This window comes from Panicum virgatum, chromosome 9N, assembly GCF_016808335.1.
Source record: "Panicum virgatum strain AP13 chromosome 9N, P.virgatum_v5, whole genome shotgun sequence".
NCBI lineage: Eukaryota > Viridiplantae > Streptophyta > Magnoliopsida > Poales > Poaceae > Panicum > Panicum virgatum.
This window is the reverse complement of record NC_053153.1, coordinates 17113388-17131066: the sequence shown is the minus strand read 5'-3', so window position 1 is coordinate 17131066 and position 17679 is coordinate 17113388. Positions and strand designations below refer to the sequence as shown.

Here is a 17679-nt window from a genome sequence, read left to right as displayed (position 1 = left end):
CAAAAAAATATTACAACTTTCATCAAGCGGCTTGAAGTTGTTCATCTTTGGACAAAATCCAAGGGATTGTGATACAGCCTGAGAACCCGGACAGCATCGTCGGATGGTACATATTGTGCTACTTTGCCTGTTTAATCCAATTTCAGGGCTCCTTTTGCGGTTTCAGACCCAATCAAATTTGGACGCCAAAACAGAAAATAAATGCAAGGTTTTTACTTGGCTATTGCACAACACAAACTGAATACTTCAGATTATGTTGCTGCAAAAAACTGGCCACATAACAGCCAATGTTCCCTGTGTGATCAAGCACAAGGGTCAGTTCATCTCTGCCTACAATGTGTTTTTCCAAGACGTATGGGAGCATGTACCAAATTGATCACATAGACCTGAATTCAGAAATATGCTCCAGCGAGACCATGCTTCAGTTGTGTCCTGGTGGGAGACAGTGGTGTTCATTGCAAACCCTGACCTGAAGGTTGCCACCTCTATCTTTATCATGTATGCTAGAATATTTGGAAGGAAAGAAACTGAAAGATTTTCTAAAGTAAAAAAATAGCAGACAGCTTTTGAAGATATCCTATCTGGCCAAGGATGATGTTGAAATCAAGCTAGTTGGTTATGTATAGTTTCTCAGTTGCTCTGTTCTTGATGTTCATTCTTTTCTTCTGAAACCGTTTTTTGACTGATCAGAGCTCATGCATTTGTTCATCACCGTCAAGTGCTACTCTTTGGTTTTGAACTGATGTAATATCGTATCAAAGTGAATGGCAGAGTTCACTTCCCTCTAATCCTAAGTGACGTTTAGGTCATAATAATGTTTTCAGCTTCCACTTCGTCTCATTTCTCTAGTACAATATGCCCTGGGCATTTCAGATATCCTCTTAAATTCTATTAAAAAGTTATCCAATTTATCAAGCCCCCTTAGCCACAAAGGCCAAGCCATGACCATAATCCATAAGTCACTTCTACTATCAACATTCGATCATGCTTTGGATTTGACTTCATAGTTCACATATTAAAATATCTATAATATGTGAACAGAAGTTCTGTTCGGCTACAGATATGTGAACAGAAGTTCTATTCGGCTACAAAAACAGAAGGGAAATGTTGGCAGCCAAAATTGGCACTGCCGAAGGCCGACCGGTCCAGTCTGGTCTTGTGTAATCCGAACCAGGTTAGATCTGAGTTGTAGAGTCCGTTTGTAATCCGATTTGGAAGGGGTACGTCTTCCCCGGCCTATAAATATAAAGGCCACGGCCGATTGAGGTCCTTCTACCCAATCAAATCAATAAACTTACAATTTTCCTATTTTTCTCCAAACCCTAACTTTTCCAACCTCGTGCTGTTCTTTGATCGTCTCGACGGCGTTCAAGGACGTCTTGAGTGGCCTGCCGACCTCAAGACAACCCTAGATCTTCGAGCTCTGACGGGGTCCCTCCCGAGCTTGAGGTTCTAGGTTTTCACGAAGTTCTCTGCGCCCGACCGGTCTGACCGGTTGGCGCGACCGGTATGACCGGTCGCCGAAGTGTTTCGTTCGGTTGCGATCGTTGCGATCCTGCACGTTCTAGCGCTTGTGTGTTGGCCAATTCTGCATCAACATACTTTTTGGGGGCTCCGCTTGGGACAGATCTGAGTTCATCGGGCGCAATGGCCGGTGAGAAGGTTGACCCCAAGGTAGATGCAATTCCCGTTGACATCAAGTACGAAGACATATCTGAGGAGACGCGCAAGCAATTCGAGGCTGCGTTCCAGAAGGAACAGGAGGAGACCAAGAAGAGACTGCTTGCATGCTTTGGGAAGATTTGGCAAGGCATGTTCGAGAAGGAGAAGTTTGCCATGGCCACATTCGCATCGCCATCGCCGAACCCATCTACTACGGCTATAGCTGCTGCTTCATCTGTGTCCACTCCAAGCGATGTAAGTTTTACCTTCGATTCCATTAAGCAGTTTGCCGATGTCTTTTTGAGTAGATTCGAACAATCCCAAAAGCTCACACAAGATATACTTTTGGACTTGAGTATGCAAAACAAGGGTAAGAAACCTGTCAATGAATATTCTAATTTTACCCCTAATCCTAGTCTTTCGGCCGCACCGTCAGAAAATTATCAGTATGGTATGCCGCCGAATTATTTCGCGGGACAGACACCCCCGCCGGGCTCAGTTCGGTCGTCCAGGGCCGAACCGGTCAGATTGGTCGCACCGACCGGTCAGACCGGTGCCCCGGCGGGCGGACCGGTCAGACCGGTCACTCAGACCGGTCAGATCGGTGCTATGGTGCTCGGTTCTGCGTCACAGCCACAAGTTGCGCCTCTTCCTACTTCGGCTGATTATAGCCTGGAGCATGAATTGGCGGATTTTGTGCCGCCGTATACGACTAAGTCATACGGTGAACCCCCTTTTCCTCCACCGTTGCCCAAGGATGTTTGGGATGATTGGCTTAGGGCCAATCCGCAATATGCTGCACAAACTATGTCCACTACAGATCCTGCGACACATCGTTTCGGCCAAACATCTACCGATAACTATGAGGCCGATCTTGCTAGGATGAGGGAAGATTTGGCCGACATGTTTAAAGAAAAACTTGGTTTTGTTGCGGGTAGGAGTCGGCTATATCGTAGGTCGTATGTCGATGCTTTCGATTTAATTCCTTACCCCACTGGTTGGCGTGTTCTCGATTTTGTCAAGTTTAGCGGTGATGATAACCAATCCACTTGGGAGCATATTAGCCAATATATTGCTCAACTTGGAGAAGTCGATTCTAGCAAGTCTTTGCGCGTTCGCATGTTTTCTTTGTCTTTGACTAGAACGGCTTTCTCTTGGTTTTCTTCGTTAGCTCCCAACTCGATTCATTCTTGGGACGAATTAGAGCAAAAGTTTCATGATCACTTTTATAGCGGGGATAACGAAGCTAAGTTGATGGATTTGACATCGGTTAGACACGGTAGAGACGAATCTATCCATGAGTACTTTAAAAAGTTTAAAGATATTAAGAACCGATGCTTTAATTTGTCGCTTTCTGAAAAAGATTTGGTTGACTTGGCTCTTGCGGGTTTACATTCTAGTTATAGAGAGAAACTTGATGGTTCGAGTTTTTATTCTATAAATCAGCTTCAGGCTAATGATTTGAGTCAAGAAACAAAGTTTAAAAAAAGAAAAAGATGCCTACAAGTCCCATCGTTCAAACACTCATATTGTTGAGTATGATTCTGATTCATCGGACGATGAGGATAAAGAGGTATATGCAGCTGAGTTTGTTTGGCCCGCCTCGGCCAAGCCATCTACTTGTACATCTCTTAAGCCGACTCAAAAGAATCGGCAAGAGGAGATGAAGTTTACTTTCGATGTGTCCAAGTGCGATCGCATTTTTGATGAATTATTACGACTTGGGCATTTAAAGATTACTCATGTTATACCGCTGCTTGAGGAGCTAAAGCGGCGTGGTTATTGCAAATTTCATAATTCTTCATCTCATGCAACTAATGATTGTAATGTATTTCGTCGACAGGTACAATCGGCCATAAATAAAGGATGATTGGCCTTTCCAGAGATAAAGATAGATAAAGCTCCGTTCCCAGTTCATACTATTGAGCTCAACAATACAAAGATGCTGATTCGGCCGGATCAAGCCGAAGGAGCGAAGGGCAAGAATGTGATCATTGGTGATGACAGGCCGTTGACTGTTGATAACAAGATTTTGGCCAGGGAGGTGATCCAGGAGAAGACTCCTGATGGGAAAAAGAATCTGAGAATCATACTTAAGCCTCACACGCTCGGGGGCAAGGGGATTTTTCTTCAGGCGACCGGTCTGCTGCTCAGCCGAGACCGGTCCGACCGGTTTCTCCGACTGGTCAGACTGGTCAGACCGCCCTGGTGGTCAGCCCCGGACATTCAAGCCGAAGCATCCGGAAGTGGGTACATGGAAGACTAATCAGCCAAAGGTACAGGGCAAGATCGCAAATCAGAAGCCTACCTTTGGACAATTGTTGAACATGTACTCAAAGGCCGTTCGAAATGATCGGCCCATAAAAAAGAGATCGAGGTCACCTCCACGTCAAGGCACACCTTCATCTCCTAGGGGAGAATCAAGCAAGCGCAGGGGTGATGTGGTTACCTTGTTCCCTCCTCAGCAGATGCAGCCGATGTATGCTACAATGCCATGGGCTCCACCGGCATCGGATTCTCAGTTTCCCGTGTGGGAGAACGGGGGATTTTGGATGCAATGCTATCCAATGCCGTATCCACCACACTTCCAGGGGAGGAAAGTTCTAAAGGACCTGTATTTGACAGGTTGAAGCAGCTGGTTCACGACCGATTGGGTCAGCACCAATCTGGTCAGGGGCAGAATCCCGGACCGATCAGACCGGTCTACCCCGACCGGTCAGACCGGTCTCAGCAGAGACCAGCCCAGTTTTGTCCTATGCGCCAAGAATACCGCGCCAAAGAGAAGAAGGACGAGCCAGTGCCAATGCAAGTTGATTCTGAGAAGGCTCCGGTCAAGATTGTACAAGTTGAAGACGGGAAAGGTAAAGCTCAAGATGCACAAGAAAGACCGGTGATCGTTGAGAAACCGGTCAATGTTTCTCAAAAGCTTGTGTTGGCCAATGATCATAAGGCCAGTAGCAGCAACCTCAAGGACCAAGACAAGGAGAAGTACTTTCAGCCTAGGTGGTGCCCACCGGGGTTGACACACACTCAGAAGAGAAGGTTGCAGTGTCTTCACCGCCAAGAACAGGAGGAAAAAGAGGCGGAGAAGTTGAGGGATGAATAGTTCGACAAATATAGGCCGAGGATCCCTCAAGGCAAGGTGTGGCAGGTCAAGGCAGCTGACCAGCCCGGTCGGACCGCTCAAGCCGACCGGTCTGACCGGTGTCCCGGACCGGTCTGATCGCTCAGAGCAACCGGTCAGACCGGTTGACCCTGAGTCTGAACAGACAGCCGAAGAGATTGTACCCGCTTCGGCTCTTGGTGCATCAGAGGTTCCAGCAGCTCCTTCAACAGCAGAGGACGAGGAGTTGGTGGATTACGAGGCTTCTCCGGAACGCACAAACATTGAGATCAATATTGTGCGCTTTTCTGACGACTATTGGGCGATTTCGGAGGAGGAGACGGCACATCTAGACTTTGGGCCCCGCGAGGCTATATTTCAGAAGCCCAAGGATTTAGACAACCACTTGAAGGCTCTCTATGTGAGGGGGCACATCAATGGGAAGCCAGTTTCTTGCATACTCGTGGACAGTGGGGCGATTGTGAACTTGATGCCCTATTCGCTCTACAAGAAGCTCGGCGGGACGGACGAAGAGCTCATCAAGACGAACATGACAGTTAGCGGCGTTGGAGGAGGTGATCCCATTGGTGCCAAGGGGGTTGCTTCGATGGAGTTGACCGTTGGGAGCAAGACGGTTGCTACGACATTCTTCGTCTCCGAGGTGCAAGGTAACTTCAACCTCATACTTGGACGTGATTAGATTCATGCCAATCAATGTGTACTATCTTCCTTGCACCAGTTTCTTATTCAGTGGATCGGCGATGAGGTTGAGGTTGGGCATGGTGATGCCTCTTCCTTCATTGGTACCGCCGATTCCGAGTTCGTTGGTGCACATGATAACATCAAGTGTTTATCGGGCCTGGACTTGACCGATTACGACTTGATCAGTTGCACCAAGGGAGGGTTTTGTCTCTGCAGTCCTAAAGCCGATGGAAAATCGGCTACACTTACTTCTATGATGCAGCAGGGCAACAAAGAGCCGACCAGTCAGACCGCTATCTCTGACCGGTCAGACCGGTCCAGCGCAGACTGGCTGCAGCAGCGCATCGAGCACTATCGGGACAAGGCGAATGATATGTGCGAGGCTATTGAGGACTTGGATGACTTAGAGAAGTTAGACCAAATTTTTATGTCGGCTGATCCTTTAGAAAAGGTAGATATTGGAGATGGTTCTATTCCTAGGTCGACTTTTGTAAATGCAAACTTATCGGATGATTGTAAAGCCGATTTAATAAAGTTATTAAAAGAATATGTCGATTGTTTTGCATGGGAATATTCTGAAATGTCTGGTTTGAGTCGTGATTTGGTTGAGCATCGGCTGCCGATTAAGGCCGGTTTTAGACCTTATAAACAACCTTCTAGGCGTTTTAATCCTGTTATGTATGACCAAATAAAAGAAGAAATTAATCGCTTATTAGATACTGGATTTATTCGGTATTGTCGTTATGCGGAGTGGATCTCTAATATTGTGCCCGTCGAAAAGAAGATTCGGGCAAGATTAGAGTTTGCATTGATTTTAGAGATCTTAATAAAGCTACTTCTAAAGATGAATATCCTATGCCTATAGCCGATATGTTGATAAATGAGGCTTATGGACATCGTGTTATCAGTTTTCTTGATGGTAATACGGGTTACAATCAAATATTCATGGCCGAAGAGGATACGTCTAAAACAACCTTTAGATGTCCTGGTTTCGTTGGTTTATTTGAGTAGGTTGTCATAACTTTTGGTTTGAAGAATGCTGGTGCTACTTATCAAAGGGCTATGAATTTGATCTTTCATGACTTGATTGGTATTATATTGGAAGTGTATATTGATGATATTGTGATTAAATCGGCCGGCTTGAGTCATCATTTGGCTGATTTAAGACTAGCTCTTGAGAGGATGCGTCAATATGGATTGAAGATGAACCCGCTCAAGTGTGCTCTTGGTGTATCGGCTGGGAAGTTCTTGGGATTCATTATTCGTGAGAAGGGCATAGAGATTGATTCAAAAAGAGTTGAAGCCATGAAGAAAGTGGAGGCTCCTGCTTGCAAGAAGGACTTGCAAAAGTTTGTGGGCAAGGTGAATTACTTGAGGAGATTTATATCTAATTTATCCGAAAAGATAGATGCTTTTACTCCTATTCTTCGGTTGAAGAACGAGGCTGAATTTACTTGGGGGGGGGGGGCAGAACAGCAAGAGGCTTTCGAGAAGATTAAGAAGTATTTGTCTTCACCACCGGTTCTCAAGGCGCCTAAGAGAGGTATTCCTTTTAGGCTTTATGTGGCTGCGGAGGACAAGGTTATTGGTGCTGTTTTGACTCAAAAAACCGTAGGAAAGGAGTATGTTATCACATATGTTGGCCGACGACTTATTGATGCGGAAATAAGGTATTGTGCTTATCATTATATTATGCTTGTACTAAGTTGAGGCATTATCTTTTATCGAGTACTTGCATAGTTACTTGTCAAACCGATGTATTAAGCATATGCTACAAAAGCCGATTTTGAGTGGAAGAATCGGAAAGTGGGCTTATGCACTTGTTGAGTATGATTTGGCCTATGAATCTTTGAAAGCTGTTAGAGGCCAAATTGTAGCGGATTTCATTGTTGAACATCGGATTAATGATGAGCATGATTTGGATGTCGGCTATGTTACTTGCACACCATGGAAGTTGTTCTTTGATGGATCGGCTTGTGATGATGGACAAGGGATTGGTGCCGTTCTAATTTCTCCGAATGATACTATTTTTGAGTTCTCAAATCGATTAGAAGAAGAGCGCACGAATAACCAAGTTGAATATGAAACACTTCTATTTGGCTTGGAGTTCTTGGAATCAATGGGTGTTAAACACGTGGAAGCTTATGGTGATTCGCTTCTGGTGGTGCAGCAAGTATCCAAGGTATGTTAATGCTATAACGGTTCTTTAAATGCATATCTTGATAGATGCCTTGATATTATCTCTTGCTTTGATGAATTTGTAATTCGACATATTCCAAGAGATAGTAATAAGAAGGCAAATGCTCTAGCTCAACAAGCATCTGGCTATGACGTTACTAAAAAAATATTTTAACATGAGAAAGCCGATGCGAGCAACAGCCGGGTTACTGGTTCTGGACGAACCGGTCAGACCGGATGCCCCGACCGGTCTGACCGCCCAGATCGGTCTGACCGGTCCAGAGACCGGTCAGACTGCTGAAAACAGCGAGTCGGTCGCCACTTCTAATTTCAAAGGGAAGGCCGAGGTTGCTGATTGGAGGGTGCCTATTGTGACATATTTAAAGGACCCTGGTCATGGTGAGGAGAGGAATATTCGGCGTTTGGCATTTAAATATGTTTTGATCGATGATGAGCTTTATCGTCGAACCACCGAAGATGTACTTCTCAAGTGTTTAGATTCTTATCAGGCCCATGTTGCTATGGGGGAAGTTCATGAAGGCATCTGTGGTACACATCAATCGACTCCTAAAATGAAGTGGTTACTTAGGAGAGCCGGTTTCTATTGGCCAACTATGATGGCGGATTGTTTCAGATATTATAAAGGGTGTGAAGAATGTCAGCGATTTGGTAATATTCAGTTAGTGTCTGCTGCGTTATTACATTCTATTATAAAGCCATGGCCGTTCAGAGGATGGGGATTGGATTTCATTGGTCAGATTAACCCCCCTTCTTCAAAGGACATCACTTCGTGTTGGTTGCTACGAATTATTTTACTAAGTGGACCGACGCGGTTCCTTTGAAGAATATGACACATCGGGAGGTAATTGAGTTTATTACAGAGCATATTATTCATAGATTCGGTATTCCTCAAATTTTGACAACGGATCAAGGTTCATCTTTTATATCAGAGGAGGTACGTGATTTTGCCGAATCATACAAGATTAAGATACTCAATTCATCTCTATATTATGCTCAGGCCAATGGTCAGGCCGAGTCTAGTAATAAGATCTTGATAAAGCTCATCAAGAAGAAGATAGAAGAAAATCCCAGGAGGTGGCATGAGGTTCTATCTGAGGCATTGTGGGCTCATCGTATATCTAGACATGGTGCTACTAAAGTTACTCCTTTTGAGCTTGTATATGGTCAAGAGGCTGTTTTGCCCGTTGAGGTGAATCTGGACGCTTATAGATTGGCTAAACAAAATGACCTTTCTGCTGTTGATTATTATGACTTAATGATGAATAATATTGATGAAGTAAGCGACAAGCGGTTGCAAGCTTTGAAGAAAATTGAGAAAGACAAGCTTCGGGTGGCTAGAGCTTACAACAAGAAGGTAAGAGCAAAATCTTTTCAGGTTGGTGAGCTGGTTTGTAAGACAATTTTGCCTCTTGGGACAAAGAATAACAAGTTCGGCAAGTGGTCGCCAAGTTGGGAAGGGCCGTACAAGATCATCAAGGTTATCTTCAGGAATTCTTATATGGTGGAGACGATGCAAGGAGAGCATCTTCCAAGGGATCTTAATGGAAGATACTTGAAGAAATACTACCCCAGCGTGTAGCAAGACGCATGAAGACGAAGACGGCCGGTATGGAGTATCGTGCTTAGCGGTATTTTTAGCCTTGTATTTTCTGTGAAAATTAATGTAACTAGGCTAGCTTCTGGTACTTGCTTTTTAGTTTGCAAAGCTCCCTAAAAAGCAGGGGGACATATGTTGGCAGCCAAAATTGGCACTGCCGAAGGCCGACCGGTCTGACATGTCGGGCCGACCGATCAGACCGGTCTGGTCTTGTGTAATCCGAATCAGGTTAGATTTGAGTTGTAGAGTCTGTTTGTAACCCGATTTGGAAGGGGTACGTCTTCCCCGACCTATAAATATAAAGGCCACGGCCGATTGAGATCCTTCTACCCAATCGAATCAATAAACTTACAATTTTCCTATTTTTCTCCAAACCCTAACTTTTCTAACCTCGTGCTGTTCTTTGCTCGTCTCGACGGCGTTCAAGGACGTCTTGAGTGGCCTGCCGACCTCAAGACAACCCTAGATCTTCGAGCTCCGACGGGGTCCCTCCTGAGCTTGAGGTTCTAGGTATTCACGAAGCTCTCTGCGCCCGACCGGTCTGACCGGTGGGCGCGACCAGTCTGACCGGTCGCCGGAGTGTTTCGTTCGGTTGCGATCGTTGCGATCCTGCGCGTTCTAGCGCTTGTGTGTTGGTCAATTCTGCGTCAACAGGAAGATTCTTGAAATAGATAATTGACATTCTCTCATGTTGAAAATGACGCATCGGGTTCTTCTTCATTAATAAAGAAAATTCTGAACATTGCAAGTCTTGTGCAAGGTTCAGAGGTGCTAAATTCTTTTGGTATAGTATTAGCTAATAAAAGTGAACAAGGTTGCTTTTCTGTTGATCTTTCTGTATCCTATCTTTGTGCTGAGTAGAATGGCACATTGGCATCTGCAACCACAACTTGCTGAATAGTAGGAGGGAAACATATGACTAACGCATTATATTTTCCCATGCCAGACTTTGCTGGACAAATTCAGATTTCAAAGGCAATGTTTTTTAAGCAAACTTTATTCCTGCCAACAAGTTGTTGATACCAGTCGACTTGCAACTTGCAAGATGGCTTTTCTTGTTTGGTTCCCCTTTTTCATATCTTTTTTTTTCTTTCACTGAACATTGTGGGTTTTGATCTTGTGGGAACTACTCATTCACACTAAACTGTTAGACTCGAAAAAAATAAAATAAGAATCCTCCAAATTTGTTTTCTTCCTAGTAATACAATAATATTTTGCTCTTGTGCCTTTTTGCCGAAAGCTCTTCGTCTTGTACTGCAAAAGAGCATGATGATGCATATACAGTTATACACACCAGTAGGCAGTTCGAAATGCACTCTTCATCCTGTGATCCTATCTTGTGACAGTCTTGCGCATGAGTCATGAGTCGTGGCCGTCCTAGATTTTAACTCATAAGAAATGTACTAGCAATTAGCATGCGCTGAGAATGGATTTCACATCTGATAAAATGAACAGCCAAATCTTCAGAAAATTACTGCCTGCATGCCTCAGCGATGATATCTGAAGATGCAGACTGAACTGATCAATTCTTGAAAGGTTCGTTATTCAGAAACTAGAACATGTTGAGGAATTAAACACTTCGTAAAGTCGTAATTAATTATATACTGGTCAAATTAATTAAAAATCAAAGTACAGGTCGCTAGCTCTTCTACATCCACTAGGATCTTTCACAGCCTGAGGTCCAAGTCTATCTTCTTACTCTGCTCCGGTGGCTGCTGCTCCGAGCTCGGCGGCTCAGGCTGCGTTCTCATCCGGAAGCTCCCCGGCCACGTCGAGCTGACCGGCTCCTCGAACAGGAGCTGCGCCCACGGGGTGGCGGCCGTGGCGGCGTTGTCGCCGTCGTGGAACCTGGGCGCCGTGCCCGTGGCGGCGGCAGCCGCCCGCGCCGCGGCGAGTTCCTGGCTGGCCTTGTGGATGGCCGAGCTCGACGGGCTGACGCGCAGGGCGGCGTGCACGAACGCGGCGTGCGCCTCGAGCGGCAGGCCGGCCATGATCATCCTCTGCGCGTGGAGGTGGTGGTAAGCCGACACCGAGGACGTGGAGCGCTTGGCCGCGCTGCGCTCCCGCTTGTGCGCGTTCTGGTGCCCGCCCAGCGCCTGCGAGCTGAAAAACTTGCGCATGCAGAAGTTGCACGAGAACACCTTGTGTGGCGCGGCGCCGGCGCCGGCGGCAGCGGCAGCCGGAGAAGGAGAAGCAGGCTTGGCCGGCTCGCCGTCCGAGGACGAGGAGTCCCCGTCCGTCGTCACTGCCGCCGGAGCCGCAAACTCATCACGCGAGGCTTTCACGGCCAGCGTGAGGTCCAGCCACGCCATGGTGGCACCGTCGCCCCTCTTTGCCTGCTCGCCGCCAGCGGCCATGGGCTGTTGCTCCGTGGTCTGCTCGTTCACCGACGCCTCGTCCATTTGCTCCATGCTCCAATCTTGCATGGAACCTGAAACTAGCTGCTGGTGTTTCCTGGCTCTCGATCGCTGCTTGCAGTTGCAGGTGATCAAAGACCAGCTAGCTACTACCACGCCTGGTTTCAGGTTTGCAGTTTGCTTTATAGAGAGTGAGAGGACCCGAGGCCAGGGACACGCTAACGTAGGAATTCTAGAGATGGAGAGAATAATTCTTTTGGGTAATGGAGGCTTGTGGAGGGTCTCTGCGAGGAATCAGGAGGTAGAGAGAGAAAGAGGGAGAGAACCTTTGGTTTGTCTCTCTCTCCGCACTCCACTTATTAGTGGATATCTTCTCCGAATCACTCTCTCTTTCTCTGTCTAGCTTCCTTTACCCGCTTATCTCTTCTTCCTGGATCTTCTCTGCTTTCCCATCTGGATCTGGCCCATGTCCCTGGAGCTACGCTTTCTCACGTCACCGTCTCCGATAGTCTGATCCTATGCCATTGCATGCCCATCCTCATCCGGTTCCGTAGCCAGGTTCATTCCATTCCTCAGCTGTAGCAGCCTAGTAGGTAAAAGCTACCTACATGTGACAGTAACTACTCTTTTCTGAAGAGATCTTTTACGGTGCACAATACTACCACTTTCTGAAAGATCATAGTACTTGGTAGAACAAACAATTGGCTTTCCACGACAACGTCAATGGTTGCTCTCCAGTTGCGAAGACCGTGCAGTGGATTGCGTGTCGTTTTACCAGTGGCGCAGGTTGCGGTGAAAGTGATCTTCCTTGACAAAAACATGCGTCAGCACAACATACAACTGGTTCTTCTGGAATTTTGCTGTCCAAACTCCAGTTAAACTCTCATGGTTGGGTTCATGTCACGGTCAGAAGCCATGCACGAACTAGCCCTGTCCTGCACATTGGCGCAGCAATCACGCCATTGATGGCACCCTGCTCAAGTTACATGCTTACACATCTTGCAAACCTCTGTCTGAAGATTAGCATTGACGCCGGAACATGGTATCCGGGACTCACCGCGTGACGTTGACTGCACCCTGATTTCTCTGATAAGTTCCATTAGCACCGATGGTTTTCTTTTCTTTTTATATATGTGTTCGGTAGTACACACACACACTAGTAGTGCGCGCTGAAAAGATTTCCTGCATCAGGTCCAATCGTTTTCTGTACCAGCACTAGAGCTGACTGATATGAACACTAACAGTTCAGAGTTTGGACTAAATCACTATGACTTGTTGATGAACCTTGTCCCATGCATGCATTTTGTATTTTGTTTATCCTCCTCAAGTGTGGCAAGTGGCAGCAAGGGGATTGTACAATGATGCCCCCAGGATTTTCCTTTTGGTAGTGGGAGACTGTTGCTGTCACAACTCACAAGTGCACTGGTATATAGAGGAGGACCAGCTGTACTTTTTTCCGGTGGCCTTCTGTTTGCAGCTGGGAGCCGAGCTGCATCCTAAGCTAGCTTCCATTCCACTCCTTGCGAGAGCTAGTGTGTGATGATGCTAGCATTGGGGACATCCTTGGTCAACTTGATCAGGCAGGCTTCAGGATAGAAAAGGAGAGGCACCTGCCTTCCTTCCACATACTTAGCCATTATCTGCAGGAGGCAGCTCCAACATGCGTCGCTTTCGGCAAGATATGCAGATCTACATGCATTTCTAGAGCACAATCGGCCAGGGACCCAGTCCAGTGGCATCTAGTTCTTCAGTTCCACAATCACCCTTGTATGTTTCAATGTTTTTTTTTTAAAAAAAAATTTGCTAAGGAAACCGCTTTTCCAGCTTGAATAGGAAGGAACGCATGGATCGGTTTCGCCGCCTGTTGCAAGTGCTGCCTGCCATCATGTTATTTAGGTATGGAGTAGTTCTCAAATCATGAGCTCTACTCAATCTGTGGTCCAGCTCATCAGCTGTTTCTTTTTGACCTGCGCTCTCAAACTTTTTTTTTGTGGGGGTCCAATAATCTCAACATGATCATAGTGGGAGATCCTGCTTGTGCAGCTATTCCTTTCGTATTGGAGACGGCAATACATCGGCAAATTTTCAACGTGATTAGACGGCTATATATGAGCCATGCAACAATGTTAGAAATGGCCAATCAGGAACACGCACAGTCTGGCCGGCCTGTTGCTGCAACTAACAAGTCATCAACTGATGTCACTTCACTATGGATGAGGTTGCCTTCGGCCCTGTACTTGCAGCAACCTGAGGTCCTGAGCTCAAGTACAGTTATTGTTTTGGCCTTATCCCTCCCGCTTCAAGCTGAATGCGACAGTAAAAAGTCCTATTCGCACTGTAATTCCTTTCTTGAGACTTTGATCAGAGCGACGGCAACTTCCCCAAGAATTCTCTAACCTGCTGCTTTACATGAGAATCAGACGACGTCTGCCATGTCCCATGTGATACATGAACAGGACTCTTCCTAATTCTCACCACAAGTGTGTGAGATTAGTTCAACTTGTCCAAAAGGTGACCATACTTTTGTATTGTGATGAGTTCCTGGTGATGGCGACCCTTGTCTGCCACTTTGCATGCTTCTAGTACCAGAGCAATGGCCCATGGAAACCACGAGAGGGCAAACTACTTTTCAAGCAAGAGCAAACCTGGCCGCTGCAGGAACTGATGTTATGTTCACTCAGGGAAAGGGTGGTAAAGCCTCTGAAAATCTTTTTTATATATCAAGTATTCAAGTGCATGTAGACATGTTTACATGTTGATTCCTTGGACCATGTTTGGCCACAATGGCAACCATGGGGGCTGTATGCTGTCTAGAAGCCAAAAGACAAGGGGGGCGACCGTGACATGCAATCTGCAACGAGCAGAATTAGGGGAGTTTCGGATGGACGGTCTCATGAAGTGCAAGAATATTGGGAACTTGATGACACTTTACTGAAAATCAAACTTGTGTGCCCAGATCGGGCACGTCTCTCTTGTTTGCCCTCTCATCTCATGAACTAGCAAGGTGGCCCGCGCTAATAGCGCGGTTAGTTTGATTTCAGCTATCATAGTAATATGTACATAAAATTCATTTTTTTCTCTAGGTAGTTTCTTTTTTTTTCTCATAGTGATGAGGTATATGTGTACATTTTTTTAAGCATTCCAGAAGTAGGGCCATTTATTTCTACTTCGATGGAACCAACTGTTCATACTATTATTACTAAGTTTTATAATTTTATTCTAAATTTAGCTTTTTACTAATCAAAGTATCACAATAATATTTTGTGTTATTTATAATTCTAAAATTAGATGTAAACTAAGATTAGCTCATATGGTAGAACTTGTCCACTTGTGCAAGACTAAAAGTTGTCGACTCAGCATGAGTCCTCACATTCAGTGGTAGTAGATATGCCAGTCGACAGCGAGATGCTTGTAGTGACTTTGGGATCTACTTGCTCAATCCCCTGGAGGTGCTCGAGAGTGGTAGAGTTGCGTGCACGTATTCATAGAGGTGAGTATGTGTGCATGTTTGTGAGCATGTGTGCTTGTAATTTATTTCTTAAAATAAAATTCTAAAAATATCTATTTAGTAATTGTATTTGTCATAGACTTCTATTGTAGCTATTTTGCATCCCAATTGGTATGCAAATTGATTGCTAATTTTCTTTATCCTTTAATTCCATATTTAATTTTTTATTAGTCTGATTTGACATGGAGCCATTGTGTAAACTGCTAATTTCTTTACGATAATTTCCTAATTTTTAAAATTTTAAATATATATAGTATTCTTATTTGATATGGATTTTTTGAGTTAGTCTAGATAGTTAGATCTTCGTAATGCTTCAGCTCGACATACAGACATACAGTTTGGTGATGGAAGCCACACTCCACAGCATGAAAGAACACACCCGCACGATGCCCAAATTGAAACAATCTGATATGGATACATGTATCACAAATATTTGAACTACAATTCCATAGCCCAATACGGGCATATGCAAGTCATTCCCGTCGTTTTGTTGGAGTGCTTGTTAGCCTGATCAGTTTCTCTAGGCATGCAGCAAAACAATTTTTAGTAGCTATTTACTTTTCGTATTCGGTAAGGATTTTTAATCGAAAGCAAGTTTTATTAATTTATCAATTCTGAAATTATATATACTACCCGTATTTGATGTGGACTCGCCCGTTAGCCTAATCAGTTTCTCTAGACGTACAGCAAAATAATTTTTAGTAGCTATTTACTTATCGTATTCGGTAAGGATTTTTAATCGAAGGCAAGTTTTATTAATTTATAAATTCCGAAATTATATATACTAATCGTATTTGATGTGGACTCTTTGTTACTAATCGTATTTGATGTGGACTCTTTGGGTTAATCTTGACCGTTAGATCTTCATAAAATCCAACAGTGCAAATCCTTCTCTTTTTTAGATTAACGTGGGAATTTCTAGACCCTCTCGGCGAACGTGGTGGCTTCTTTTAACACTCCTTTAATAATATAATAGATGCTCGCCAATCGGATTGCGACAGATAAAGACGGGTCCTCAAGAGCTGCATCAGCCGACGAGCATTGAACAATGCAAGAACTTTCAGTAGTAGTAGTGGTAGTTACCTTGTTACTTTGTTAAAGCATCTGACAAGTGACAAGACTTGACCCTGACTGAACGCACATGGTGAAAATCAGGTGCTTGTTTTGTGGATTGGAGTTATAGATGGTGTAGGAGATTCGTCTTGTTGATTATTACAAATAACTTGATAAGCCCTGCAAATGAGTTTGCTGGGAGTCCTTGGCATCTTCCTAACTTTTTATCCTGTTTTGCTTTAACAAACACGTTATCTTTCCTTTATGTCAGGTGTCTTTGACAACCATTGCGGTATCATATAAAGATTTACTACACTTGGCAAATGGAAGAATTAGTGAAGAAGTTTACGTTGATCCATGGAGCATTGCTGGTTTTGCAGAGAGTTTTTGTTTGTTGTAACATTTTTTTAGCAAGCTTTGTTTTAACATTTACCTCTGAAAGTTAAATTTATATCAGGAATAGAATAAATCTCAGTTAAATTGCTCTAGATTAATTGCATTCAGCAACTTCGGTAGCATAAAGAATGTTCTCTTGTCCATCAAGCGTGAATTTTGAAAAGAGTTCCAGAGCCCACGAAAGTGTGTCATGCACTCATGCAAGTGAAACTGAATCATTCTGATACGCTGCACTGTCAGGAGACATTGAAAAAAAGGGAGACAGTCCTAGAGGAAAAAAAAAGCAGAAATGCAAAAGCTTGTCAATCTAGATACTTTTTATCAGTATTAATAAATTTATAAAAGGCGACAAAATATCAAGGGCATGTTCTAGTCTGCTAGAGAAAGAGAAAGTAGCATAACTTTGTTGCATTTCCGTAACTGAAGGCATACACAACTTTGTTCTGAAATTGTGCAATATCTACGTCTATCTCATAGGTACCTCATGAATCAACGAGAAAGGCTCTGCACTAAGCATCTGCTTCAGAGGGGAGGAGGGCAGTAACAAAGTGAAACGTGTTTTGGACTGCATTACTGAGGCGTCGCCTCCCCTAGAAAAAGAAATCCGATGCATTCTCTAAGGACTGCAACCAACAGAACACACAACACGCTTGATCTTGACTAATTTGCCACCGTGCACTGCACAGTTTTGGTGCTTTCATATGTTCACTGCAAAAAAATGACGCATCAAAATATCACAAACTTCACTGATGGACGCATCAGAATACCATTGATCCAGTATGACGTCCTTACAAAGCCACAGAACCAAAATAAGCTACAAGCAAATTAAGCAGAAAACACAGCTGCACATTCCTTAGCATAGCCTGAACTTGTTTTGTTAGCTGACAACAGTACGATATTGGTACCTTGTACATAACTTTTATTTACCATTTCACATTGCATGAGGAAACAGTGCAACAGATTATGTATTTCTCTCAGTGTTACCCATTGTAGCAAAAATCAACACACAATAGATTATCCTAATATTTGTCAAAAGATAACCTAACATGTCTATTTTTACTATAAAAGAGGAAAAGTAATGATTTACAGAACCAGTGGGCTA

At 44.4% G+C, this 17679-nt stretch overlaps 1 protein-coding gene across 1 annotated transcript; it reads right to left on the bottom strand.

Moving 5' to 3' along the window:
* Positions 1–10694: 10694 nt before the first annotated feature.
* On the bottom strand, positions 10695–12003 carry LOC120692730 (zinc finger protein 1-like). The gene has a single exon (XM_039976113.1). The coding sequence runs from the start codon at positions 11687–11689 to the stop codon at positions 10931–10933; it is 759 nt and encodes a 252-aa protein (XP_039832047.1). The 5' UTR covers positions 11690–12003; the 3' UTR covers positions 10695–10930.
* Positions 12004–17679: the final 5676 nt, after the last annotated feature.

Excerpts from the sequence above, each read along its gene's own strand:
- LOC120692730 (XM_039976113.1), bottom strand. The coding sequence starts at position 11,689 with ATGCAAGATTGGAGCATGGAGCAAATGGACGAGGCGTCGGTGAACGAG.